At 38.4% G+C, this 27351-nt stretch overlaps 1 protein-coding gene across 1 annotated transcript in view; it reads left to right on the top strand.

Annotated features, from left to right (window-relative positions):
- ZNF510 (zinc finger protein 510) overlaps positions 1-27351 on the top strand; it is a 106764-nt gene that overhangs the window by 136 nt on the left and 79277 nt on the right. The window contains 2 exon segments of the mRNA XM_035024485.1: positions 2148-2203; positions 6989-7115. Coding sequence (XP_034880376.1) covers positions 2148-2203; positions 6989-7115 — 183 coding nt within the window.

Genomic DNA, 27351 nt, shown 5'->3' with positions numbered 1-27351 from the left:
GGGAGGGGAGCGCTTGTGTCTAGGGCCGGGAGCGGGAAGTTTGGGGGATACCCTGGTAGGCGCCCCGGCCAGCCCTCGACCGACAGAAGGCCGGTGGGGGTGTGTGGGGAGGTAGGGGGAGAACCCTGGCCCTCCGGCGCCGGGCGCGCAGGTGGGGCTGAGCCTGGTCTTGAGTAGGGGCTCAGTGCGGTCCTGGGTGTGTAGGGACAGTGTGGTTGGGCACGCCTGCAGCCCGACTTAGTGGCGGCGGGAGGCAAAGTGCGTTTAAAACGCTGATGGTGACTGTGAGTGCGGTGAGAGCCTGAGCTCGGGAGCCAGAAAAGGCCCGGGTAAATTCCAGCAGAGGCGATAGAAGGAACCTGGGTAAGAGACGGTTTCTCATCTCAAAATTATATTAATATGACTATTCCATGGGGTTGTTTTGAAACTTAGATCTAAGTCATCACTTGTAAAGTATTTAGACAAGTTCCGGGCATTATGCCCTGCGTAAATGACAGCTGCTCTTATAGTTAGAAAACACTGTTGTTTGCATTGGATGGTTTAACATAACCTCACAACCACTTAAAACAAAAAACAAACAAAAATTAAAAAACAACCCAGGTTCAGCTTGGTGGAATGATGTGCCCAGGTCTCAAGCTAGCAGTGAGGGAGTTCATATTCAAGGGCAAGTGTGCTTTACTTCCAGTCTCAGGCATTGTCTAAATATCACCCCTGCCTGAAACCAGCATTGCAGCGTTCACAGCACTTAGCAAAGTGGCCTGTCCCCAAATCCCCAAGGATATAAGGGAAGGTGAATGTAGATGGAATCCGACCATATATCAAATTTACTCTGGTATTTTTAGTGTGTCTTCAGGTCCCTTGGGTCAGACAGAGGTTCCTGTCCCCTTCTGTGTTGTCAGGCTGTCTTTTAAGTGTGACATTATAATAAATTCCAAGACTCTTGGTTTTGCCCCTAAAATGAGTTTTTAGGTCCATGTCCAATTGCCTTGAAACAAGGTAAACCCCTGTGGGGTAGGAAGCAGGGACCTCTGTGAATAGGAGTCTTACCTGGAAGAGAGCACCCCTCTGACCTTAGACCTCTCTCCAGAGCTTTAGAGAAGAGACAGAAGGGCCAGAAAGGAGCAGATCCTAGATTTGCAAGGTCAGAAGCAGTTCCTGATCCCCTTACCCAGAATAAGCTAGACTTAGTGATAAACCACACTGTGTGACAGGAGGGTTGGGGCCAGCCTTGAGAAGAGTGAAGTGAGCTGGGGTGGTCCAGGGGCAGGCTGCTCAGGAAAGGCCACTTCTTGGAGAGCTTGTGACAGCAAGGTTTGGGGGTAAGGGATAACCAGGCAGAGGGAGGAAATTCTGTCTCCACTGCCCTTAAATGGCCCTCACTCTATAGATGTTGCACTGCTGTCCCACCTGTCTATCCCCACATGTGACACTAGTGACATTATCCTGACCTCACAGAATTCCAGAATGCTGATAAGGGAAGTGTTTTCCGAGGTCATCTACTTCTCTTTTGAAAGCTTCAGTGAAGGTTCAATGACTTGTTTGGGAAAACCCAGTTTGTGAGAGAGTTAGGAGGAAAAGAGTGGAGCTTACTCTCTTCCAGGTAAGTCACCAAAAGCATCTTATCAAAGGGGCCTTTTGAAAAATACATCACCACCGCTAAAACAATTAAAAATTCCTGTCTTGAAGCATCCCATCTCTTTTAGTAGGCTTGCCATGGATTTCTATACCAGGGGGTAAATAATATTACTGAGAAAAATATGTAAATGATGATTGCTGAGCGTTTGTCTGCTAAGGTAATTTTACTGAAAGAATAGTGTCTCATCCTTTGGCGTACTCTAATTCAACTAACGTGTTGCTTTGTGTTAGTCACAAGAACACATGCGTTATTGTTAAATCAGTCAAGAAAATTTTATGTTCACTCAGTAAAAAAATTGCAGATTTAAGCCCATGATCATTTCAGAGTGACACCAGACAGGCGGTGCTGCCTGTACATGCTCCTTCTCATTCCTTTTCAAGGTCCAGAGGGTCCCGTGCCTATGAGGAGGATGGATGATCCTCCACTGGGGTGCTGAGATTTGGGGAGGTGAGTGTAGGAGCTGTAAGATAGGCCAGATCTCGTGACCTCTGTCTTCTTTCTGTCCCCTCAGCTGAACCACAGTTCTCTACACTCTCCCAAGAGCCACAGAAAATGAACACAGCTCAGGTGAGCTCTTCATTTATTCCCCACTTAGTATTGTAATGGATTTATGAGGTCTAGAAGGATCCATGCATTAAATGGAAAAGAACAACTAGAAACATCAATCTTGAGCAAAAATATACAGTTTGACTATCAGCTGTGATGTTTTCTTTCAGCTTTTGGTAGGTAACCTTTCTTAGAGTAGGGTTAGGTTCCCTCCATGTACCAGGTTGCTAAGATTTCATGTTAGTCATGAATGTGCATTGAATTATTGATTGTCTCTTGTGTATGGATTGGAGTAAAACTAGAGCTTATTTCCTTTCATCTGAATACTGTAAACAGTGTAACATATTTTCTAATATTAACTTGAATTCCTGTATACACCCTAGTTGCTAATAAGTGTAGTAAGTTGCTTCTTACATATTTTCCTCAGGCCTTTTGCTAATACTATATTCAGGGTTTATATTTCTGTATCCACAAGTTGGATTAGACTATACTTTCTTGTTTCTCTGTCCAAGTATGGTATCGTGGTCATAGTTTTATGAAAGTAAATGGAGAACTTTTCTGCTCCTTTTCTAGCAATTTAGAGAAAATTGTATTACATGAGGATTTTTATGAAATTTACATATAGATTTAGACCTTTAGAAGACTTTAGCGTGAAGACTCTGGTTGTTGACTTATTAGTCATAAGCCTATATTGGATTTGTATTTTTTTCTTTTATTTTCAGATTTATTTATTTGACAGAGAGAGAGAAAAAGCATGGGGGGAGAGGCAAATGGAGAGGGAGAGAGAGAATCTCAAGCAGAGTACCTGCTGAGCACAGAGCTCGATGCAGAGCTTGATCCCATGACACTGAGATCATAACCTGAGCAGAAATCAAGACTCAGATTCTTTTTTTTTTTTTAAAGATTTTATTTATTTGAGAGAGAGAATGAGAGAGAGCAATCACATGAGAGGGGGGAGGGTCAGAGGGAGAAGCAGACTCCCTGCCGAGCAGGGAGCCCAATGCGGGACTCGATCCAGGGATTCCAGGATCATGACCTGAGCCGAAGGCAGTCGCTTAACCAACTGAGCCACCCAGGCGCCCCAAGACTCAGATTCTTAACTGACTGAGCCACCCAGGCACCCCTATATTTTTCTTAATATAACTTTTGATATTATGTTTTCATAGAAAATTGTTCATTTTATTTACATTTTTAAATGTATTTTCATGAATTTGTTAATAGCATTGTCTTAGGATTTCAAAGTCTTTATCTGTTATAACAGTAATTCCTTTTTTGATCAGCTTTTAAATTTTATTTTAGCATAAAGGCTGCTAATCAGAAAAGGACAAAATATGTTCTAGTTGGCCCAATCTGAAACCTAGAATTTCAGGGTCTGAGGGTCTTAATATTCTGTGCAGGCAGTGGACTCTAAATATTGGGAATTGAGGGACATATACTTGTCATATTTGTGCTCTCTACCTTTACCTACCCACCTGTCAGCACCATTTGTTGACAAAAATATACTCTGTCCATTAATTGCATTGGCATCTTGGTGGGAAACCAATTAGTAATGCATGTAGGGTCTGTTTCTGGACTCTGTTCACTTCTGATGACTGGTGTTAATCCGTTTGCTAATACCAGACCTATCTTGATGAGTTGTCTCTTTACAGTAACTCTTGAAATCAGATAATGTGAGTCTTCCAACTTTGTTCTTTTTTTAAATTGTTTTGGATATTCTAGGTCCTTTGCTTCTTTATAGAAAGTTTTGAAAATCTTCCTCTCTGTCTCAAAAGAGCCTGCTGAGATTTTGATTTTGATTGCACTGAATCCACAGAATCTATAGTGTAGAGATCAACTTGGGAAGAATTAACATCTTGATCATAATGAGTCTTCCAATTAATGAATACAGTATCTCTCTCCATTCACTTAGGTGATATGGAGGGTTTTGAGGATTTGGGGTTTGACACAGAAGGATAGTTTTGACTACAGTTTTCAAGAATAACACTGTCTACTGTCTGAAGATAGACCCTAGACTAGAAGCAGGAACAATATAGGAGTCTGTTTCTATAATCCTAGCAAGAAATTATGATCATAATGGTGTTAGTTGCTTTGAAGTGGTCAAACTCTGGATGTAATTTAAGGTAGAGCCAACAATCTGGGAGTGTGTGTTTCTTTTCTACAACCTTGCAAATAGAGCATGCTGTCAAATTCTGAATTTTTACCAATGCGATTAAAATAATCTCAGTTTAGTTTTATAAGCTTTTCTCATGAGTGAGGTGTGGAACATTCTTTTTTGTTTGTAATTAATCTATATTTCTTTTTCTGTTGAACTGTTCATCCCTTACCTGTTTTCCTATTGATGTACTGATTTTAATTACTGTATCCACTATAACATTCTAGCCCTTTCTCTGTGATATACATTGCACAATTTCCCTAAAGGTTTTGTAATTTTGCCTTGCTCGTGATTTTTTTTTTTGTCATAAAGGCATTTGATTTTTTTTAAAGATTTTCTTTATTTATTTGAGAGAGAGAGCATGTGTGAGAGAGTGAGAGAGCGAGTGTGCACGAGCAACAGGGAGGGGCAGAGGGAGAGGGAAAAGCAGGCTCCCCACTGAGCAGGGAGCCCAGTGCGGGCTCGATCCCAAAATCCTGGGATCATGACCTGAGCCGAAGACAGACACTTAACCGACTGAGCCACCCAGGCACCCCAGAGCATTTGATTTTTATGTCAAATCTAGGAGTTTTTTCATTAATGTTCCTGGATTTTCAGTCATAATTGGGCATTTCCCACTCCAATGTAAAATAATTGTTCTGTGTAGTCTTCTGAAATTTGATTTTATTTTTTACAGTTAGATTTTGAATACATTTTAATTTTTATCCTGCTCTGTGGTACAAGAAACAGTCTTTTCCCAGGTGGCCATCTAGTTACCCTGTGACATTTTGGGGTCCAGACTTTTCTCACGCATTTGAATGATGTCACTTGTATTCAATAGGAAATTTACTGTGTTACTCATTCTTCCTATTACACACTTGGTTCTAGGTCCTGTTCAGTTTAAGGTTGGATGTCTTTTTAGACTTTCATCACTTCCCTGCTCCTTCTGCCCAGGTCTATGTTTGTATTAAAGTGTGGCCAACATTCTCATGTTTTGCTTATCTAATATTATCTTACCCTCTATCTTCCAGAATTTGTTCAAATTTTGGGGCCTTCTGCTGGGACGTTTCTCTGTATTCCTCTTTTGTCATTTTTATAGTAGGTTTCATATTTTACCTGAGTGTGTTTTTAAAGGCAGGGAGGTAAATGTGTATGCTCAATCTATTCCCTTGAACTAGAGGAATCATGCTTTTAATTCTTCTTCCTTTTAATTTCCAGTACTCTAATCTTTCCAGTTTTTCTTTCTACCATTTCAGAATTCTTTCTCAGTCTTCATGGCCTTTCTTTTTCTACCTGCCTGAAATTTTGCTATTCCCTTGAATTCTCTACTTGGTCCTTTTCTCTCCTGTTTCTGTGTCCTTTTTGAGCAATCCCTTTTTTTCTGATGACTTCAGTTAACCATCTTAATGACTGATATCTCCTAATTCCTTATTTTCATTTTAGACCTCTGTCTGTTCCAAAGTCATGCAACCAACAATGAAATAAATAATTCCATCTATATTTTCTACAGGTGTTTTGAGTGCAAACGAAGAACATCTGCCTCACAATGACCCAACCTCTGACTTGTACTGAATTCTTCTAATCTCTACATATGGCATCCGTATTTACCCAGTTGCTTATGCAGCATCTCTGTATATAGGTGCACAGGAAAATAATGAGAAGATTTTGTTTCCTATAAGGATTAATTTCCCATTCTTTAACTTTGCTTTAGTATAAGCCATCTCTTAAATTGGGTATTTTGTTTTGCTGCTTAAGATATTGTCCACCTTTTATACAGAGCAATGGTTCCTAACTGGAGATGATTTTGCTCCCCAGGAGACATTTGGCAATGTTTGGAGATATTTTTGATTGTCACAACTGGGATGTTGCTGGCATCTAATCAGTAGAAGAGAGAGATATTGATATATATTCTAAAATACACAGGACAGGGGCGCCTGGGTGGCTCAGTCGTTAAGCGTCTGCCTTCAGCTCAGGTCATGATCCCAGGGTCCTGGGATCGAGTCCCACATCGGGCTCCCTGCTCAACGGGGAGCCTGCTTCTCCCTCTGCAGCTCCCCCCGTTTGTGTTCCCTCTCTCGCTGTGTCTCTCTCTGTCAAATAAATAAATAAAAAATAAATAAATAAAATAAAATACACAGGACAGTCTTTCACAGAAATAGCATTATCTGTCCCACAGTATTAGCAGTGCCAAGTTGAAGAAATCCTGTTCTAAAGCATTGCTCCTGAAGTATGAATCTGGTGGTGTGTAAATACTTCCCCAGTCTTACATGTGTCTCTTCGTTAGTTCTCTATTACCCCAGCAGAGATCTCCAGATTGATACGTGTATACTGTACCAAGTGCTCAGCATAATCTGTTGGTGTATGGGAAATGTATACAGGAATCCTATTATAATAACTTTACCTTAAAAAATAAGGCACTAAGTTTTCTCATTATATTGACAATATATGTGTATAAATTAAAAATAAATAAATAAATCAGAGCATGAGATTTTTTTTTTTTTTAAACTAACTGTGTGCATATCCCCAAAGTATAAGACAGAGTTAGGGCCATGATAGTCATCCTTTATAGCATTTTGTTTTAAACTCTAAGGTAAACATAGTAAGACTTAGTTTCCAAAAATTGTTTCCATGTCCCTGATTCTGGCCTCAGATTGATCAGAAATGTCCTGTTGCAGGCGTCAGTGTCATTCAAGGATGTGACTGTGGAGTTCACCCAGGAGGAGTGGCGGCAGATGGACTCTGCTCAGAGGACTCTGTACCGAGATGTGATGCTAGAGAACTACAGCCACCTCGTCTCAGTGGGTGAGCACACCTTACCACGTGACTCCCTTTTGACTGCATATTCTGGTTTTTCTTTTTTCTTTTTAAAATGTTAATCACTTTTGTTGAGATGTGTTTAACAGAAAATAAAACTCAGGACTTTTCAGTATATAAGTCAATGAGTTTTGAAAAATTATGTAGTAGATTTTCATCATCAAACTCGTAATTTGGAATGTTTCCATCACCCCTAAAAGATTCTTGTACCCCTTTGCGGTGAGTCCCCTACCTCCATCCCTAACTCTCTATCTCACTGATATGCTTTCTAATTCAAGCACTTTGCCTTTTCTCAAATTTTGTATAAATAGAACCTTAAGTATATATATACTCTCTTTTGCCTGGCTTCTTTCACTTAGCATAAATGCTTTTGAGACTCATGGATGTGTGTGTGTGTCATCCTTTCAGTTGATAGATCCATGGGCTTTCTTCCAGTTCGGGGCTATTATGAATAAAACTGCTGTGAACGTTTATACAAGTCTTTGTATCAACATGTTTTCATTTCCCTTGTGTAAATACCTACGAGTGGTAAGTTTATATGTAACTTGATAAGAAACTGCCAAATGTTTCTAAGTTGGCTCTACTGTTTTTCATGCCTGTGAGCAATGTCTGAGGGTTCTCATTGCTCTCTGGTTACCAACATTTGGCTTGATAAGTCTTATTATTTTTAACCATTCTAGTTAGGATCTAGTTATATCTTATGGTGTTTTAATTTGTATTTCCCTGATGATTAACAGTTTGGAACCTCTTTTCATGGGCTTTTTTTTTACCAGTAATAATCTCCTTTAATGGAGTGATCACATTTTCAGCTCCATTTTTTTAGTTTAGTTTTTTGGGGTTTTCCATCTTCTCAGAAGTTCAGACCTTTGTCTAATATATATTTTGCAAGCTTTTTTCCTCTATCTTTGTCTTGCCCTTTTAAGAAGAAAATGTTTTCCAATTATTGTTATTTTACATATACTTTGGAAGAAATTTTTTAATGATGGTAATTGGCACAGTTTTATTCTTTAAAAGTTTTCCTCAATGCTTATATCTTGCATAACTATAATATATCAATGCCAGTAAATAGACATTGGTACAGTGTGTATGAATAGCTCTACACCATTTTATCTCATGTGGAGATTTGTGTAATCACCACAACAATTAAGATATAAAACTGTCTTATTGCCCCAAAGATTTCTTTCATGCTACCTCTTCATAATCATACCCATCCCCTCTCCCACACTATCCCTAATCTCTACCAACTACTAATCCACTCTTCATCTACCTAGTATCCCACTGTGTGAATATAACATTTATTTGGCCATTCACCTGTTAAAAGACATTTTGGTTGTTTCTAATTAGGGGCTATTATAAATAAAGCTGCTATGAACATTGATGTCAAAGTTTTTATATGAACATAAATTACTATTCTCTGGGATAAATGCCTAGGAGTATGATTGGGGTTGTATGGTAAGTATACGTTTCACTCTTTAAGAAACTGCCAAACTATTTTTCAGAATGGCTGCACAATTTTCCATTTGCACCAGCAGTGTATGAGAAATCCAGTTACTCCCTATTTTTCCTAGTATTTGGTATTGTAACTATTTTTTGTAATAGTGGTTGTAATGGGTATATAGTGGTAGCTCATCATAGTCTTAATTTGCATTTCCTTAATAGCTAGTAATGTTAAATATTTCTAATGCTCCCGTGCCATGTATGTATCCTTAGGAAAGTGTCTGTTTATGGCTTTTGTGCATTTTTTCCATCTTTACTGATATATAATGACAAATTAAAATTACACATTTTAGCTGTACAACTTGATATTTTGATATATGTACACATTGTGAGTCAATTGCCACAGTCAAGCTAATTAACATATCTATGACCTGACCTAGTTACCTTTGTTTTCTTTGTGGTGAGAACACTTAAAATTTGCCTCTTGGCAAATTTCTAGTAAACAATACAGTATTATTGACTATACTCAGATCTTCATAACTTATTCCTCTTGCATAACTGAACTTTTTTTAAAAATTTTATTATGTTTTGTTAGTCACCATACAATACATCATTAGTTTTTGATGTAGTGATCCACGATCCATTCTTTTCGTATAACACCCAGTGCTCCATGCAGTACGTGCCATGCTTAAAACCCATCACTGGGCTAACCAATCCTCCCTCCCCACTCCCCTCTAAAACCCTGTTTGTTTCTCAGAGTCCATAGTCTCTCATGGTTCATCTCTCCCTCCGATGTCCCCCCCTTCATTTTTCCCTTCCTTCTAATGTCCCCCATGCTATTCCTTATGTTCCACAAATAAGTGAAACCATATGATAATTGACTTTCTCTGCTTATTTCACTTAGCATAATCTCCTCCAGTCCCATCCATGTTGATGTAAAAGATGGGTATTCATCCTTTCTGATGGCTGAGTAATATTCCATTGTAGATATGGACCACATCTTCTTTATCCATTCATCTGTTGAAGGGCATCTTGGCTCTTTCCACAGTTTGGCTATTGCAGACATTGCTGCTATGAACATTGGGGTGCATATGGCCCTTCTTTTCACTACATCTGTGTCTTTGGGGTAAATACCCAGGAGTGCAATTGCTGGGTCATAGGGTAGCTCTATTTTTAAATTTTTGAGGCACCTCCACACTGTTTTCCAAAGTGGCTGTACCAACTTGCATTCCCACCAACAGTGTAAGAGGGTTCCCCTTTCTCCACAACCTCTCCAACATTTGTTGTTTCTTTCCCTGTCAATTTTTGCCATTCTAACTGGTGTAAGGTGGTATCTCAGTGTGGTTTTGATTTGAATTTCCCTGATGGCTAATGATGATGAACATCTTTTCATGTGTCTGTTAGCCATTTGTATGTCTTCTTCAGAGAAGTGCCTTTTCATATATTCTGCACATTTTTTGACTTGATTATTTCTTTTTTTGGGTGTTGAGTTTGAGAAGCTCTTTATAGATCTTGGATACCATCCCTTTATCTGTAGTGTCATTGGCAAATATCTTCTCCCATTCTGTGGGTTGCCTCTTTGTTTTGTTGACTGTTTCCTTTGCTGTGCAGAAGCTTTTTATCTTGATGAAGTCCCAAAAGTTCATTTTTGCTTTTGTTTCACTAGCTTTCGGAGATGTATCTTGAAAGAAGTTGCTGTGGCCGATGTCAAAGAGGTTACTGCCTATGTTCTCCTCTAGGATTTTGATGGATTCCTGTCTCACATTGAGGTCTTTCATCCATTTTGAGTTTATCTTTGTGTATGGTGTTAGAGAATGGTCGACTTTCATTCTTCTGCATGTGGCTGTCCACTTTTCCCAGCACCATTTATTGAAGAGACTGTCTTTTTTCCATTGTATATTTTTTCCAGCTTTGTCAAAGATTATTTGACCATTGAGTTGAGGGTCCATATCTGGGTTCTCTATTCTGTTCCAATGGTCTATATGTCTGTTTTTGTGCCAGTACCATGCTATCTTGGTGATCACAGCTTTGTAATATAGCTTGAAATCGGACAACATGGTGCCCCCAGCTTTGTTTTTCTTTTTCAATACTTCTTAGCGATTCAGGGCCTTTTCTGGTTCCATACATTTTTAGGATTGTTTGTTCCAGCACTTTGAAAAATGTCATTGGAATTTTGATCGGGATGACATTGAAGGTATAGATTGCTTGCAGCATAGACATTTTAACAATGTTTACTCTTCCGATCCATGAGCATGAAATGTTTTTCCATCTTTTTGTGTGTTGTAGTTCCTAGAGTATAGATCCTTTACCTCTTTGGTTAGGTTTATTCCGAGGTATCTTATGGTTTTTGGTGCTATTGGGTTTTTTTTTTTTATTTTTTTTTTAAAGATTTTTTATTTATTTATTTGACAGAGAGAGACATAGCGAGAGCAGGAACACAGCAGGGGGAGTGGGAGAGGGAGAAGCAGGCTTCCCACAGAGCAGGGAGCCCAATATGGGACTCGATCCCAGGACCCTGGGATCATGACCTGAGCCGAAGGCAGACGCTTAACGACTGAGCCCCCCAGGCGCCCTGGTTTTTGGTGCTATTGTAAATGGAATCGTTTCTCTAATTTCTCTTTCTACAGTTGCGTCGTTAGTGTATAAGAAAGCAACTGATTTCTGTACATTGATTTTGTATCCTGCCACATTACTGAATTGCTGTATGAGGTCTAGTAATTTGGGGGTGGAGTGTTTTGTGTTTTCCACATAAAGTATCATGTCATCTCCAAAAAGAGAGAGTTGGACTTCTTCTTTGCCAATTTGAATACCTTTTATTTCTTTTTTTATTTTTTAATTTTATTTATTTATTTGACAGAGAGAGAAAGAGCACAAGTAGGCAGAGCAGCAGGGAGAGGGAGAAGCAGGCTCTCAGCTGAGCAAGGAGCCTGATGTGGGGCTCGATCCCAGGATCCTGGGATCATGACCTGAGCTGAAGGCAGATGCTTAACCATCTGAGCCACCCAGGCGCCCCCCTTTTATTTCTTTTTGTTGTCTGATTGCGGTTGCTAGGACTTCTAGTACTATGTTGAACAATAGTGACGAGAGTGGGCATCCTTGACGTGTTCCTGATCTTAAGGGAAAGGCTCTCAGCTTTTCCCCATGGAAGATGATATTTGCTGTGGGTTTTTCATAGATGGATTTTATGAACTTGAGGAATGTTCCCTCTATCCCAATACTCTGAAGAGTTTTAATCAGGAAAGGATGCTGTAATTTGTCAAATGCTTTTTCTGCATCAATTGAGAGGACCATATGGTTCTTCTCTCTCCTCTTATTAATGTGTTCTGTCACATTGATTGATTTGCAAATGTTGAACCACCGTTGCATCCTGGGGATAAATCCCACTTGGTCATGGTGGATGATCCTTTTAATGTATTCTTGGATCCTATTAGCTAGGATTTTGTTGAGGATTTTGGAATCCATATTCATCAGGGGTATCAGTCTGAAATTCTCCTTTTTGATGGGGTCTTTGCCTGGTTTGGGGATTAAGGTAATGCTGGCCTCACAGAATGAGTTTGGAAGTGTTCCTTCTCTTTCTATTTTTTGAAACAGCTTCAGTAGAATAGGTATTATTTCTTCTTTGAATGTTTGGTAGAATTCCCCAGGGAATCCATCAGGCCCTGGACTCTTGTTTTTTGGGAGGTTTTTGATCACTGCTTCAATCTTGTTACTGGTTATTGGCCTATTCAGGTTGTCAATTTCTTCCTGTTTCAGTCTTGGCAGCTTATAGGTTTCCAGGAAGGCCTCCATTTCATCCAGATCGCTCAGTTTATTGGCATATAGTTGTTGATAATAATTTCTAATAATTGTTTCTATTACCTTGGTGTTAGTTGTGATCTCTCCTCTTTCATTCATAATTAATCTGGGTCCTCTCTCTTTTCTTTTGGATAAGTATGGCCAGTGGTTTATCGACCTTATTAATTCTTTCAAAGAACCAGCTTCTAGTTTCATTGATCTGATCTACTGTGTTTCTGGTTTCTAATTCCTTGATCTCTGCTCTAATCTTAATCGTTTCTCTTCTAATGCATGGCTTAGGCATCGTTTGTTGCTCTTTCTCTACTTCTTTAAGGTGTAGAGTTAGTTGGTGAATTCGGGATTTTTCTGTTTTTTTGAGTGAAACTTGGATGGCTATGTATTTCCCCCTTAGGACCTCCTTAGCAGTATCCCGTAGGTTTTGGACCGATGTGTTTTCATTCTCATTGATTTCCATAAATTGTTTAAGTTCTTTGATTTCCTGGTTGACCCAAACATTCTTCAGCAGAGTGGTCTTTAGCTTCCAAGTGTTTGAATTTCTGCTAAATTTTTTCTTGTGATTGAGTTCCAGTTTTAAAGTATTGTGATCTGAGAATATGCAGGGAATAATCTCAATCTTTTGTTATCGGTTGAGACCTGATTTGTGACCCAATATGTGGTCTGTTCTGGAGAAAGTTCCAGGTGCACTCAAGAAGAATGAGTATTCTGTTGTTTTAGGGTGGAATGTTCTGTAAATATCTATGAGGTCCATCTGGTCAAAGGTATCATTCAAAGCTCTTGTTTCCTTGTTGATTTTCTGCTTAGATGATCTGTCCATTGCTGAGAGTGGAGTATTGAGGACTCCTACAATTAACGTATTGTTATCAATGTGACTATTTTGGTTAACAGTTGGCTTATGTAGATGGCTGCTCCCATGTTGGGCGCATAGATATTTACAATTGTTAGATCTTCTTGTTGGATCGACCCTTTAAGAATGATATAGTGTCCTTCTGTGTCTCTAACTACAGACTTTAGTTTAAAATCTAATTTGTCTGATCTAAGAATTGCTACCCCAGCTTTCTTTTGAGGTCCGCTGGCATGGAAGATGGATCTCCATCCCTTCACTTTCAGTCTGGATGTATCTTTAGGTTCAAAATGAGTCTCTTGTAGACAGCATATGGATGGGTCCTGTCTTTTTATCCAGTTTGCAACCCTGTGCCGTTTTATGGGAGCGTTTAGGCCATTCACATTGAGAGTGATTATTGAAACATATGAATTAATTGTCATCATGTTGCCTGTGAAGATGTTTTTATAGATTGTCCCTGTAAATTTCTGTTGTAGATCACTCTTGGGGTCTTTCTCCTTTTATAGAACCCCCCTTAATATTTCTTGCAGGGCCAGCTTAGTGGTCACATATTCTTTCAGTTTCTGCCGGTCTTGGAAGCTCTGCATCTCCATCCATTCTAAATGGCAGCCTTGCTGGATAAAGTATTCGTGGCTACATGTTCTTCTAATTTAGTACCCTGAATATGCCTTGCCAGACCTGGCTTGCCAGGTCTCTGTGGATAGGTCTGATGTTATTCTGATGTTCCTCCCTCTGACGTAAGGAATCTCTTCCCCCTAACTGCCCTTAAGATGGTTTCCTTGGTTCTAAGATTTGCAAGTTTTACTATTACATGCTGGGGTGTTGGCCTGTTTTCCTTGATCTTAGGAGGGGTCCTCTCTGCGTCTAGGACACGAATGTTTGTTTCATTCCCCAGATTAGGGAAGTTCTCAGCTGTGATTTGCTCAAATATATCTTCTAGTCTTCTCTCTCCACCCCCTCCGGGATTCCAATAATTCTGACATTGGAACGCTTCATGGTGTCACTTTATTTCTCTGATTCTATTTTCATGGATTCTGAGTTGTTTTTCCGTGGCTTCCTCTTTTCCCTTTTTATCTATTAAATTGTCTTCCAGGTCACTAATTCGTTCTTCTGCCTCAGTTACCCTAGCTGTTTGATTATCTAGATTAGATTGGATCTCTTTGATAGCATTTTTAAGTTCTGCCAATTCAGCTTTCATTTCTGCCCTTAGAGACTCTATGTTGCCATTAATTGATTTCTCCATTCTAGCTATTTTCTTCACAATTGCTAGCCTGAATTCCATCTCCCGACATCTTGGTTATATCTGCATCCATTTGTAAATCTGCAGCATAAGTCATAATCTCTGAGTCTTTTCTATTTGGGGGGCTCCTCCTCCTAGTCATTCTATTGATGGGTGGTTGAGTGAATGTATAGAGTCCAAATTATTGACCAGAACCCAAGCAAGATGCACCTGTTTTCTAGGGACCTTAGGGTTGCTGGCCTCTTGTTTTCCCAGCCTGTCTTCTGGGCAAGGGGCCTGCCACGCTGTTACTCAGGCAACCGTGTTTGGGCGGAGTTGCCCTGCCCCCCTGTGGCGGGGGATGGGCTCAGTGGGAACCAGTTTTTTGGGGCTTTTGTTCTCTGGCGGCTTTCCCTGGCGGTTTTCCGGGTCTCCCAAGAGTCAGAGCAGAGGAGACTGTTTCCAACCCTCTGTCTCAGAGCAGAGAGATCACAGTCTGTTCTTCAGTGGGCTCTCCAGGCCACACTATCTCCATTTCTGTCTGTGCTGCTATAAGCTGCAGCGTCCTGGGTTGTGCGCCCCTCGCAGCGCTCCCAGTCCTGCCTCCAGGTTGGGGCACGTCTCTGCCCTTTGTGCTTCTAAAACCGCCAGCCACTCCCAGTTTGCATGCGCGACCCCACCGCTCTGGGTTTCCCTCCTGGGGGGCTGCCCTAAAGTCCTTTTCCTGCCGCTACCGGTCTGCGAGTCTGTGCCCCATCCCCAGTGCGTGAGGCTGTCGCTCACCGGCAGTGTAGGATTCCCATGGCCAGGCTCTCTCCTGCTGCCGTTTATCCTCCGATATCTGCTTGCAGAATCACGGCTCCCTGCTTTGTACCTCTAAACCAACCGCCCGCGATATTCTGTTTGTAGAGATATCCAGATCTTCTTACATCTCAGGCTGATATCGTGGGTGTTCAGAGTGGTCTGGTAGATATCCAGCTCAGTTCCGGGGACCAGTTGGAATAGGGTCCCCTACTCCTCTGCCATATTTCCTTTCCCTAGGTATCTCACTCGCATAACTGAACTTTGTACCCCTTGACCAACATCTCCCCATTCCCCATCTTCCTGGCCCCTGGCAACCACCATTCTATTTTTTTTCTATGAGTTTGACTGTTTTAGATCCACTGAGATCAATATTTGTCTTTCTCTATCTGGTTTATTTCATTTAGCATAATGCCATCAAGGTTTATTCGTGTTGGGGCAGATGTCAGGATTTTCTTCCCCTTTTTTGGCTGAGTAATGTTCCTGTGTGTGTGTGTGTGTGTGTGTGTACACATCTTTAATCATTTATCCATCAGCAGACAGTTAGATTGTGTTTTGGCTATTGTGAATAAAGTAGCAAAGAACATGGGAGTGCAGATATCTCTTTGAGATCCTGGATTTCATTTTCTTTGGACCTACACCCAGAAATGGAATTGCTGAATTATAGGGTAGTTCGATTTTTGTTTTACGATTTTATTTTTAAGTAATTTCTACACCCAACGTGGGACTTGAATTTACAGCCCCCAAATCAAGAGTCACATGCTCTCTGACTGAGCCAGCCAGGCGCCCCAGGGTAGTTCTATTTTTAGCTTTTTTGAGGAACCACCATACAGTCTTCCATAATGGCTGCCCCACTTTACATCCCCACCTATAGTGCCCAAGGTTTATGTTTTCTCCACATCCAACATGTGTTATCTTTTGTCTTTTTGATAATCACCATTTTCCAACAGGTGTGAAGTGATACCTCATTTTTTAACAGGTGTGAGGTGATACCTCATTGGTTTTGATTTGCATTTCCCTAATGTTTAGTGATGTGGAACACACTTTCATTTACTTGTTTATTTGTATGGATTCTTTTGAGATATGTCAGGTCCTTTGCCCATTATTTTAATCTGATTATTTGATTTTTTGCTATTGAGCTGTGTGACTTCTTTATATATTTGGGGTATTTACTCCTTATTATAATTTTTGAATATTTTCCCCCATAGGTTGCCTTTGCACTCTTTTGTTTCCTTTGCTCTCTAGAGGCTTTTTAGTTTGATGTAGTCTCAGTTGTCTAATTTTGCTTTTGTTGCTTGTGCTTTTGGTATCATATCCAATAGACCATTGCCAACACTGATGTTAAGGAGCTTTCTCTCTATGTTTCCTTCTAGGAGTTTTATGATTTTCAGATCTTATGTTTAAGTCTTTAATCCATTTTGAGTTTATTTTTGTGTGTAATTTGAGATAAACAGTCCAATTTCATTCTTCTGTATGTGGATATGCAGTATTCCCAATACTATTTATTGAAGAAACTGTTCTATTTCCATTGTGTATTCTTGGCACCATTGTTTAAGTCCAGTTAACTATAGATGTATGGATATATTTCTGGGCCTCTGTACTAATCCATTGGTCTATATGACTGTTTTTATGCCAATACCATACTGTTTTCATTACTATAGCTTTTTGTAATATATTTTGAAGTCCAGAAGTGTGATGCCTCTAGCATTGTTCTTTCTCAAGATTGCTTTGGCAATCCAGGGTCTTTTGTGGTTACATACGAATTTTAGGATTTTTTTTTTTCTACTTCTGTAAATAATACCATTGGGATTTGGATAGGAATTGCATTGAATCTGTAGATCACTTTGAGTAGTGTGGACATTTTAAACTATTAATTCCTCAATCCATGAACATGGAATGTCTTTCCATTCATCTGTATCTTCTTTAATTTTTTGTCAATGTTTTATAATATTTAGTATACAAGTCTTTCAGCTCCATGGTTAAGTTTATTATTCCCAAGTGGTTTTAAATTTTCTTTTCAGATAATTCATTGTTAGTATATAGAAACCATGTTGATTTTGTATCTTCCAACTTTACTAAATTTATTAGTTTTAACAGATTTTTTTATTGTCTAGGGTTTTCTACATAGAGAATCATGTGATCTGTAAAGAGATAATTTTACTTCTTCCCTTCAGGTTTAGATGCATTTTATTTCTTTTTCTTGTCTAATTGCACTTGGTAGGATTTCCAATACTGTGTTGAAGAGAATTGGTGAGAATGGCTATCATTGCCTTGTCTGGATCTTAGAGCCTTCAGTATTCCCCCATTATGATGTTTACTGTGGGCTTTTCATATATGCCTTTATTGTATTGAGGAAGTGTACTTCTAGATCTGTTTTGTTGAGAATTTTAATTATGAATGAATGTTGAGCTTTGTGAAATGATTTTTCTCTTTCTTTTGATATGACCACGTGTTTTTATTTCTTTCATTTCTTTATGTGGTGTATCACAGATTGATTTGCATGTAAACAGCCTTGCATCCAGGGATAAATCCTACTTATTCATGATATAATGATCCTTTTAAATCTGCTGCTAAATTCAGTTTGCTGGTCTTTTGAGAATTTTTTAATCTATGTTCATCAGGGATATTAGCTTATAGTTTTCTTTTCTTGTGATGTCGTCCTCTGATTTTAGAATCAAGGCAATGGTGACCTCATAAAATGAGTTTGGAAATGTTCTTTGTTCCATTATTTGAAAGACTTGAAGAAAGATTGATATTTAAATGTCTGGTAGAATTCTGCAGCTTAGCCTTCTGGACCCTGGGCTTTTCTTTGTCAGATTTTTGAGTAATGATTCAATCTCCTTATTTGTCATAGATCTGTTTAGGCTTTTTCTTTCCTCTTGATTCAGGTGTAGTAGGCTGTATATTTCTAGGAATTTATCCGTTTCTTCTACATTAATCAGTTTGTTTACATAGTTCATATTAGTCCTTCATGATCCTTATTATTTCTTTTTTTGGATCCTTTTTATTTCTAAGGAATCTGTTATAATATCTCCTCTTTTCATTTTTTATTTTACTTGAGTTGTTTCTTTTTTAGTCTAGCCCAAGGGTTTGTTTGCTTTATTTTTTCAAAATACCAAATGTTAGTTTTGCTCTTTTTCTATTATCTTCTCCATGACATTTATTTCTGCTCTAGCCTTAATTTTTTTTACTGTAAAAATATTATTTTATTTCATTTTACTTTATCTTAGTTTATTTTAGTTTAGTTTCAGGGGTAGAATTTAGTGATTCATCAATTCATATGACAACCAGTGCTCATTATATCAAGTGCCCTCCTTAATGCCCATTACCCAATTACCCCCACACCCACCCCCCTCTAGCAACCCTCAGTTTGTTCCCTAGAGTTAAGAGTCTCTTATGGTTTGTCTCCCTCTGTGTTTTTGTCTTATTTTATTTTTCCCGTCCTTCCCTTAATGTTCATCTGTTTTGTTTCTTAAATTCTACATGTGAGTGAAATCATATAGTATTTGTCTTTCTCTGACTTATTTCACTTAGCAAAATACACTCTGGTGCCATCCATATCATGGCAAATGGCAAGATTTCTTTCTTTTTGATGGCTAAGTAATATTCCATTGTATATATATGCCACATCTTCCTTATCCATTCATCAGTTGGTGGATATCTGGGCTCTTTCATATTTTGACTGTTGTGGACATTGCTGCTATAAACATTAGGGTGCATGTGCCCCTTCGAATCACTATTTTTGTATCTTTATGATAAATACCTAGTAATGCAATTGCCGGGTCATAGGATAGCTCTATTTTTAACTGTTTGAGGAACCTTCGTACTGTTTTCCAGATTGGCTGCACCAGTTTGCATTTCCACCAACAGTGTAAGAGGGTTCCCCTTTTTCTGCATCCTCACCAGCATCTGTTGTTTCCTGAGTTGTTATTTTTAGCCATTCTGACCAGTGTGAGGAGGTATCACATTATGGTTTTGATTTGTATTACCCTGATGCCAAGTGATGTTGAGCATTTTTTCATGTGTCTGTTACCATTTATATGTCTTCCTTGGGGAAATGTCTGTTCATATCCTCTGCCCAATTCTTGACGGGATATTTTGGTTTTTGGGTGTTGAGTTTGATAAGTTCTTTGTAGATTTTGGATACTAGACCTTTATTTCATAAGACCTTTGCAGATATCTTCTCCCATTCCGTAGGTTGCCTTCTAGTTTTGTTGACTGTTTTCTTTGCTGTGCAGAAGCTTTTTATCTTGATGAAATCCCAATAGTTCATTTTTGCTTTTGTTTCCCTTCTTCTGGAAATGTGTCTAGCAAGCAGTGTCTGGTGCTGAGGTCAAAGAGGTTGCTGCCTGTGTTCTCCTCTAGGATTTTGATGGATTCCTATCTCACATTTGGGTCTTTCATTCATTTTGAATTAATTTATTTTTGTGTATGGTGTAAGAAAGTGGTCCAGTTTCATTCTTCTGCATGTTGCTGTCCAGTTTTCCCAACACCATTTGTTGAAGAGACTTTTTTTCCATTGGATAGTCTTTCCTGCTTTGTAAAAGATTAGTTGACCATAGAGTTGAGGGCCCATTTCTGGGTTCTCTCTTCTGTTCCATTGATCTATGTGTCTGTTTTTCCGTCAGTACCATACTGTCTTGATGATCACAGATTTATAATACAGCTTGAAGTCTGGAATTGTGATGCCTCCTGTTTTGTTCTACTTTATCAACATTGCTTAGGCTATCTGAGGTCTTTTGTGGTTCCATATAAATTTCAGAATTGTTTGTTCTAGCTCTATGAAAAATGCTGGTGTTCTTTTGATAGGGATTGCATTGACTGTGTAGATTGCTTTGGGTAGCATAGACATCTTAACATTTGGTCTTCCAGTCCGTGAGCATGGAATGTTTTTCCATTTCTTTGTGTCTTCCTCAATTTCTGTCATAAGTATTCTGTTGTTTTCAGAGTACAGATCTTTTATCTCTCTGGTTAGGTTTATTCCTAGGTATCTTATGGTTTTTGATGCAATTGTAAATGGGATCAATTCCTTGATTTCTCTTTCTACTGCTTCATTATTGATGTGTAGAAATACAACAGACTTATGTACATTGATTTTATATCCTGCAACTTTGTTGAATTCCTCTCAGTTTTAGCAGTTTTTTGGTGGAGTCTTTTGGCTTTACTACATAGTGTCATGTCATCTGTGAAGAATGAAAATTTGACTTCTTTGTCGATTTGGTTGCCTTTATTTCTTTTTGCTGTCTGACTGCTGAGGCTAGGACTTCCAGTACTATGTTGAACAACAGTGGCAATAGTGGACATCCCTTTCGTGTTCCTGACCTTAGGAGAAAAGCTCTTAGTTTTTTCCCTCTTGTGTATAATGGCCTTTATGATGTTGACATATGTTCCTTCTGTTCCTACTTTGTTGAGAGTTTTTATCAAGAAAGGATGCAATATTTTGTCAAATGCCTTTTTCTGCATCTATTGAGAGGATCATATGGTTCTTATCCTTTCTTTTATTAATGTGGTGTATCACACTGATTGATTTGCAGATGTTGAGCCACCCTTCTAGCCCAGGAATAAATCCCACTTGGTCATGGTGAATAATCCTTTTAATGTACTGTTAGATCGGATTAGCTAGTATCTTGTGGAGAATTTTTGCATTCACCAGGGATATCAGTCTGTAATTCTTGTTTTTAGTGGGTCTTTGGTTTTGGGATCAATGTAATGCTGTCCTCATAGAGGTTGTTTGGACCTTTTCCTTCCATTGCTATTTTTTGGAACAGTTTCAGAAGAATAGGTATTAATTCTTCTTTAAATGTTGGTAGAATTTCCCTGGGTAGCCATTCAGCCCTGGACATTTGTTTGTTGAGATTTTTTATTACTGCTTCAGTTTCCTTCTTGGTTATGTGTCTGTTCAGATTTTCTATTTCTTCCTGTTTCAGTTTTGATAGTTTATATGTTTCTAGGAATGTATCCATTTCTTCCAGATTACCTAATTTGTTGGCATATAATTGCTCATAATGTTCTCTTATAATATTTCATTGCTGTTGGTTGTGATCTCTCCTCTTTCGTTCATGATTTTATCTATTTGGGTCTCTCTCTTTTCTTTTTGGTAAGTCTGGCTAGGGGTTTATCAATTTTTGTTAATTCTTTCAAAGAACCAGCTCCTTGTTTCATTGATCTGTTCTACTCTTTTTTTCTTATTTCTGTATCATTGATTTCTGCTCTAATCTTTATTATTTCCCTTCTTCTGCTGGATTTAGGCTTTATTTGCTCTTATTTTTCCAGCACCTTTAAGTGTAAGGTTAGATCATGTATTTGTGACTTTTCTTGCTTCTTGAGGAAGGCCTGTATTGCTATATACTTCCCTCTTTGGACCACCTTTGCTGCATCCCAATGGGTTTGGACTGTGTATTTTCATTTTCATTTGCTTCCATGTATTTTTTAAATTCTCCTTTAATTTCCTGGTTGACCCATTCATTCTTTAGTAGAATGTTCCTTAATCTCTGTGTATTTGTGGTCCTTCCAAGTTTTTTCTTGTGGTTGACCTTAAGTTTTATAGCACTGCGGTCCAAAAATGTGCATGGTATGCTCTCAATCTTTTTGTACCACTTGAATCCTGATTTGTGACCCAGTATGTGATCTATTCTGGAGAATGTTCCATGTTCACTGGAAAAGAATGTGTATTCTGTTGCTTTAGGATGAAATGCTCTGAATATATCTGTTAAGTCCATCTGGTCCAGTGTGTCATTCAAAGCTGCTGTTTCCTTGTTGATCTTCTGCTTAGATGATCTGTCCCTGGCTATGAGTGGGATGTTAAGGTCCCCTAGTATTATTGCATTATTCTCAATGAGTTTCTTTAAGTTTGTTATTAATTGATCTATATGTTTGGCTGTTCCCATGTTAGGGGCATAAATATTTACAATTGTTAGATATTCTTGTTTGATAGACCCCTTTATTATGATATAGTGTCCTCCTTCATCTCTTATTACAGTCTTTGGTTTAAAATCTAGTTTGTCTGATATAAAGATGGCTACTCCAGCATTGTTTCCGTGTCCTTTATTATGATATAATGTCTCCTTCATCTCTTATTAGTCTTTGGTTTAAAATCTAGTTTGTCTGATATAAAGATGGCTACTCCAGCATTGTTTCCATGTCCATTAGCATGATAAATGATTCTCCACCCCCTCACTTTCAATGTGCAGGTGTCTTTGGGTCCAAAATGAGTCTCTTGTAGACAGCATATCGATGGGTCTTTTTTTTTTTGCTCCATTCTGGTACCCTTTGTCTTTTAATTGGTGTTTTCGGCCCATTTACATTCAGAGAAATTATTGAAAGAGATGAATTTAGTGCCATTGTAGTACCTGTAAAGTCGCTGTTCCTGTAGACTGTTTCTGTTCCTTTCTAGTCTTTGTTGCTTTTGGTCTCTTTTTCTGCTCAAAGTGTTCCCTTTAATATTTCTTGCAGGGCTGGTTTAGTGTTGATGAACTCCTTTAGTTTTTGTTTGTCCTGGAAACTTTCTCTCCTTCTATTCTGAATGACAGCCTTACTGGATATATTCTTGGCTGCATATTGTTCCCATTTAGCACATTGGATATATCATGCCACTACTTTCTGGCCTGCCAGGTCTCTGTGGATTGGTCCGCTGCCAGCCTTTGTGTCTACCCTTGTAGGTTAAGGACTTCTTGTCCTGAGTGTCTTTCAGGAGTCTCTCTTTATCTTTGTATTTTGCAAATTTCACTATGATATGTCGTGGTGTTGACCTGTTTTTGTTGATTTTGGGGGGGTTCCCTGTGCCTCTTGGATTTGAATGCCTGTTTCCATCCCTAGATTAGGGAACTTGTCAGCTGTAATTCGTTCAAATAAACCGTCTGCCCCTTTTCCCCTGCTTTCTTCCTCTGGGACTCCTATGATACAGATATTATTTCGCTTTATGGAATCTCTTAATTCTGTGTCTTCCTTCATGATCTAATAGTTTTCTTTCCCTCTTCTTTTCAGCTTCATTATTTCCATAATTTTATCTTCTTTATCACCTATTTCCTCCTCTGCTACGTCAGTCCTTGTAGTAATTTCATCCAGTCTGTTTTGCATCTCAGTTATAGCATCTTTTATTTCTGCTTGGCTAGTTTTTAGGTCTTTTATCTCTGCAGTAAGGATTTCTCTGGTGTCTTCCATGCTTTTTTCAAGTCCAGCTAGTAGTCTTATGACTGTTGATCTAAATACTTGTTCAGATATATTGCTTATATCTGTTTTGAGCAAGTCCCTGGCTGTGATGTCTTCCTGACCTTTCTTTTGGGGAGAATTCCTCCATCTTGTCATTTTGGCTAAGTTTTATCTTGTACATGTTATGAAAGCTTGTTATGTTTCCTGCACCTCAGAGTAATGCTATATTAAGAGACCATACACTGTCTAGGGCCTGGCACTTCGGGAAGTGTTTCTGGTGTATGCTGTGTGCACTCTGCTGTTGTATTTTGGCTGTTCTTTCTCACTGGCCCATCCCCTGCAGAGTTTCTTCTGCTTGCAGTGGGGAGTGTTTGGACCTTTATCTAGATGTGCTTTGATTTGTTTGTTGAAAAAAACCCGAAAAAAAAAGAAAGAAGGAAAAGAGAGAGTAAAAAAAAAATCCTGGTTCTAAAAAAGAGAAAAGTAAATGGAACAATAACACCAACCAAAAAACCCAGGCAGACAGTGAGAAAAACTATAAGCCTTATTCCAAAAAGAGAGGGGGAAGAAAATGAAAAGAAAAAAGGAACCTGATCCAAAAATAAAAAAAGAAGAAAGAAATCTTAGGTTACTAATTTAAGATCTTTCTTCTTTTCTATTACATGCACTTAATGCTATAAAGTGTTCTCTGTGTACTGCTTAACTGCATTACACAAATTTATTTTCATTTAAAAATATTTTCTGAATTTCTCTTGTGACTTATTTGATGCATTATTTAGAAGTATGTTGGTTAATTTCCAAATATTTGGGAATACTCGTCTATCTTTCTGTACTTGATTTCTTATCTACTTCTGCTGTAATGTGAGTACATATTTTTTTAAATGTCTATACATTTAAATTTGTTAAAATATGGTTTTTGACCTAGAATGTGTTCTATTTTGGTGAATGTTTCATGTATACTTCAGGCGAATGTGTATACTTCTGTTGTTGGAATAGCTTTAATATATGTGAATAGATCCAGGTTGGTTGCTAGTGATGTTCAAGCCATCTATATCCTTAGTAACTATCTGCCTTCCTGATCTATCAATGCTGAGAGAGTAGAGTTTAAGGCTCCAAATCTAACAGTGAGTTTTGTCTATTTCTTTTCTCGATTTTATCAGTTTTTTGCCTCATACGTTTTCAAGTTCTATTTTTAGGTGAATAAACACTTAGAATTATTATGTCCTCTTAGAGAGTAGACCCCTTTATCAGTAGGTAATGTCCTGGTAATGTGTGTGGTGTTTGGTAATCTTCCATGTTTTGAAGTGTACTTTCTCTGAAGTTAATACAATTCAATTTTTTTTCCCTTTGGTAAGTATTAGCATGGTATATTTTTCTACATCTCTTACTTTTTAACCGTTCTGAGTCTTTGCATATAAAGTGTGTTTCTTATAGTCAGCATAGAGTTCCCTCCTACCTTTTTTTTTATCGTATCTGACAATCTCTTTTTTTTTTTTTTAAGATATTATTTATTTGAGAGAGAGAGAGAATAGAGACAGAGAGCACAAGAGGGAAGAGGGCAGAGGGGGAAGAGGGCAGAGGGGGGAAGCAGACCCCCCGCTGAGCAGGGAGCCCGATGTGGGACTCGATCCCGGGACTCCAGGATCATGACCTGAGCCGAAGGCAGTCGCTTAACCAACTGAGCCACCCAGGCGCCCTGACAATCTCTTTTATTTGGTGTTTTTACACCAAATAGTTTGGTGACTAATTGATGTAGTTAAATTAAATTTTTGTAACTTTCTATTCATTGAATTTGTCCTTTGGTTTCCCCACCAATTCCTTTTTTCTTTTTGCCTTCTTTGCTTCCAAGAACATTTTATATGAATCCATTTTATTCCTTCTCTTGATGTATTATTTATACTTCTAAAATCTTTTTAGTGGTTGCTTGCTATTGACATAATTTTTAAGTAATCTATGTCCGTTCTACAATTCCATAACCATACCACGTAACATATAGTGTACATATCTTATAACAGAGTATTCCTGTGGCCCTTGCCATCCCTTCTGCTAATGCTGTCATTACCTTATTCATGTGCTATAATAATCTCATGGGGTGCCTGGGTGGCTCAGTTGGTTGGGCGTCTGCCTTCGGCTCAGGTCATGATCTCAGGGTCCTGGGATCGAGCCCTGCATCGGGCTCCCTGCTCAGCGGGAAGCCTACTTCTTTCTCTCCCACTCCCCCTGCTTGTGTTCCCTCTCTCACTGTCTTTCTGTCAAATAAGTAAATAAAATCTTTTAAAGATAATCTTGTGTATATATATAACCTCAAAGATTGTTATTGTTATCATTATTTTAACTGTATCCTGGACATTCTAGGCATTACGAGATTCTGGATCTTTTTAGCCTTCAGTTTTAGTACACTTCCTCTGACATCATGGCAGCTAAAGAGAGAATACTGCTGGGTGAAGTTTGGAGTCTAGGCTTTCCACTTAGCCTCTGTCTACACCATGAGTTAGGAATTGGGGCCAGTTTTTGCTGCTCGTCAGTGGTGAAGTCTTGACTCTCTACTAGTCCTCCTCTGACATCACCCTACTGGAAAGGTGGAGGGGTACTTTGTTACTGCAGAATGATGGCAGAAGTCAGTCTTTACTGATAGAGGCAGACATCAATTTTTTTCATGGATACAGCTGAAGTAAAGCAGTTGTCTAAAATTTTCTCTCTAGATTGCCCCTTTCCTTTTACTTGTCTAGAGAAAGCAGTCTTTACTGAGATTATTTTTTCTGTGCACATTGGCTTGCACAGATTAGATTGTCTATGTTGGTTTTATCCAGTATTGAATTTAAATGTGTTAGAAAATATAAAACTCAGGAAACTGGCTGTTCTTTCTTGAGTTCTGAGATCATTAGCCAATCTCTTTACTTTGTTCTACTGTCCAAAGTAGACAGTAGTACTGTCTTCGTATGTTTGCTTTATATATGATGTCTAGGATTTTAGATGGATTTAAGGGGAGGGACAGGGTGAAGTATGTCTAACTAATCTTATCTGGAACCATCAGCCTCAGAAATTTTCACACTTAAGAATTGCTTTTAAATTTAGTGTGATTTTTTAAATACAGAAAATATTTATGTAGTTCAAAAACCCAAACTATATTAAAAGGTATATTCAAAGTCTCATTTCCATTCTTGTCCCCTCCATTCATTTCCCTCCTGTCCTACTTTTATTGCTTTCTGATTTTTCTTCGTGTTTCCTTTTTGCAAATATAAGTAATTACATAATTTCTGTCTGTCTTCCTTTCTTACTCAAAAGAGAGCTTTCTGTACACACTATTCTCTCTTTTTAACATTATACTGATTACTCATTACCTGTGTGTAAGCTCTTATCTGTATTATGGATGCATGGTCTTCACTGTGGGTAGATGCAACCCAAGTTTATTAACTAGTCAGTGATGAACATTTGGGTTTTTATATTTTACTGTTATTACTGGCAATGCTGTAATGAATAATCTTGTGCATATATTATTTTGTACCTGTGCAAATATACCTTTAAGATCAATTCCTAGAGATGAGATTGTTGGGTAAAAGCTAATGCATCTGGAAATATTATAGTGCCCCAAATTTATATTTCTTAAAAATAGATGAGATTGTATTACTATTTTACTTAGAACACTCACTGGCTATTGATTGCTTAAAAACTTCAGAATATGGCTTCAAGAAAATATATTCTGATTATCTGCCACATCTTGTACCATGTGCCCTCTTGCTTTTTTTGTTGCAGCCTTACTATCTGTTTTTAGGACCTGGTGCTCACGGTCTTCTTTTCTTACAAGGATCTTGGTACTTGTTCTTTTCTCTGTTTGGAATGCTCATATTTCCTTATTTCAGTTATTCCTACACTTTCCTTAAAGATTTCCTCAAGCCTCATTTTATCTTAACATTTCTTTTTCTTTGAGTTTGAAAACTTTTATAAAAATAGTAAATAATCCAGTGAACCCCTCCCCACCCAGC

This window comes from Mirounga leonina, unplaced genomic scaffold, assembly GCF_011800145.1.
Source record: "Mirounga leonina isolate KUSES-001 unplaced genomic scaffold, KU_Mleo_1.0 Mir_179, whole genome shotgun sequence".
Taxonomy (NCBI): Eukaryota; Metazoa; Chordata; class Mammalia; order Carnivora; family Phocidae; genus Mirounga; species Mirounga leonina.
The sequence above is the reverse complement of the archived record's forward strand: the minus strand, read 5'-3'. Positions and strand labels throughout refer to the sequence as shown.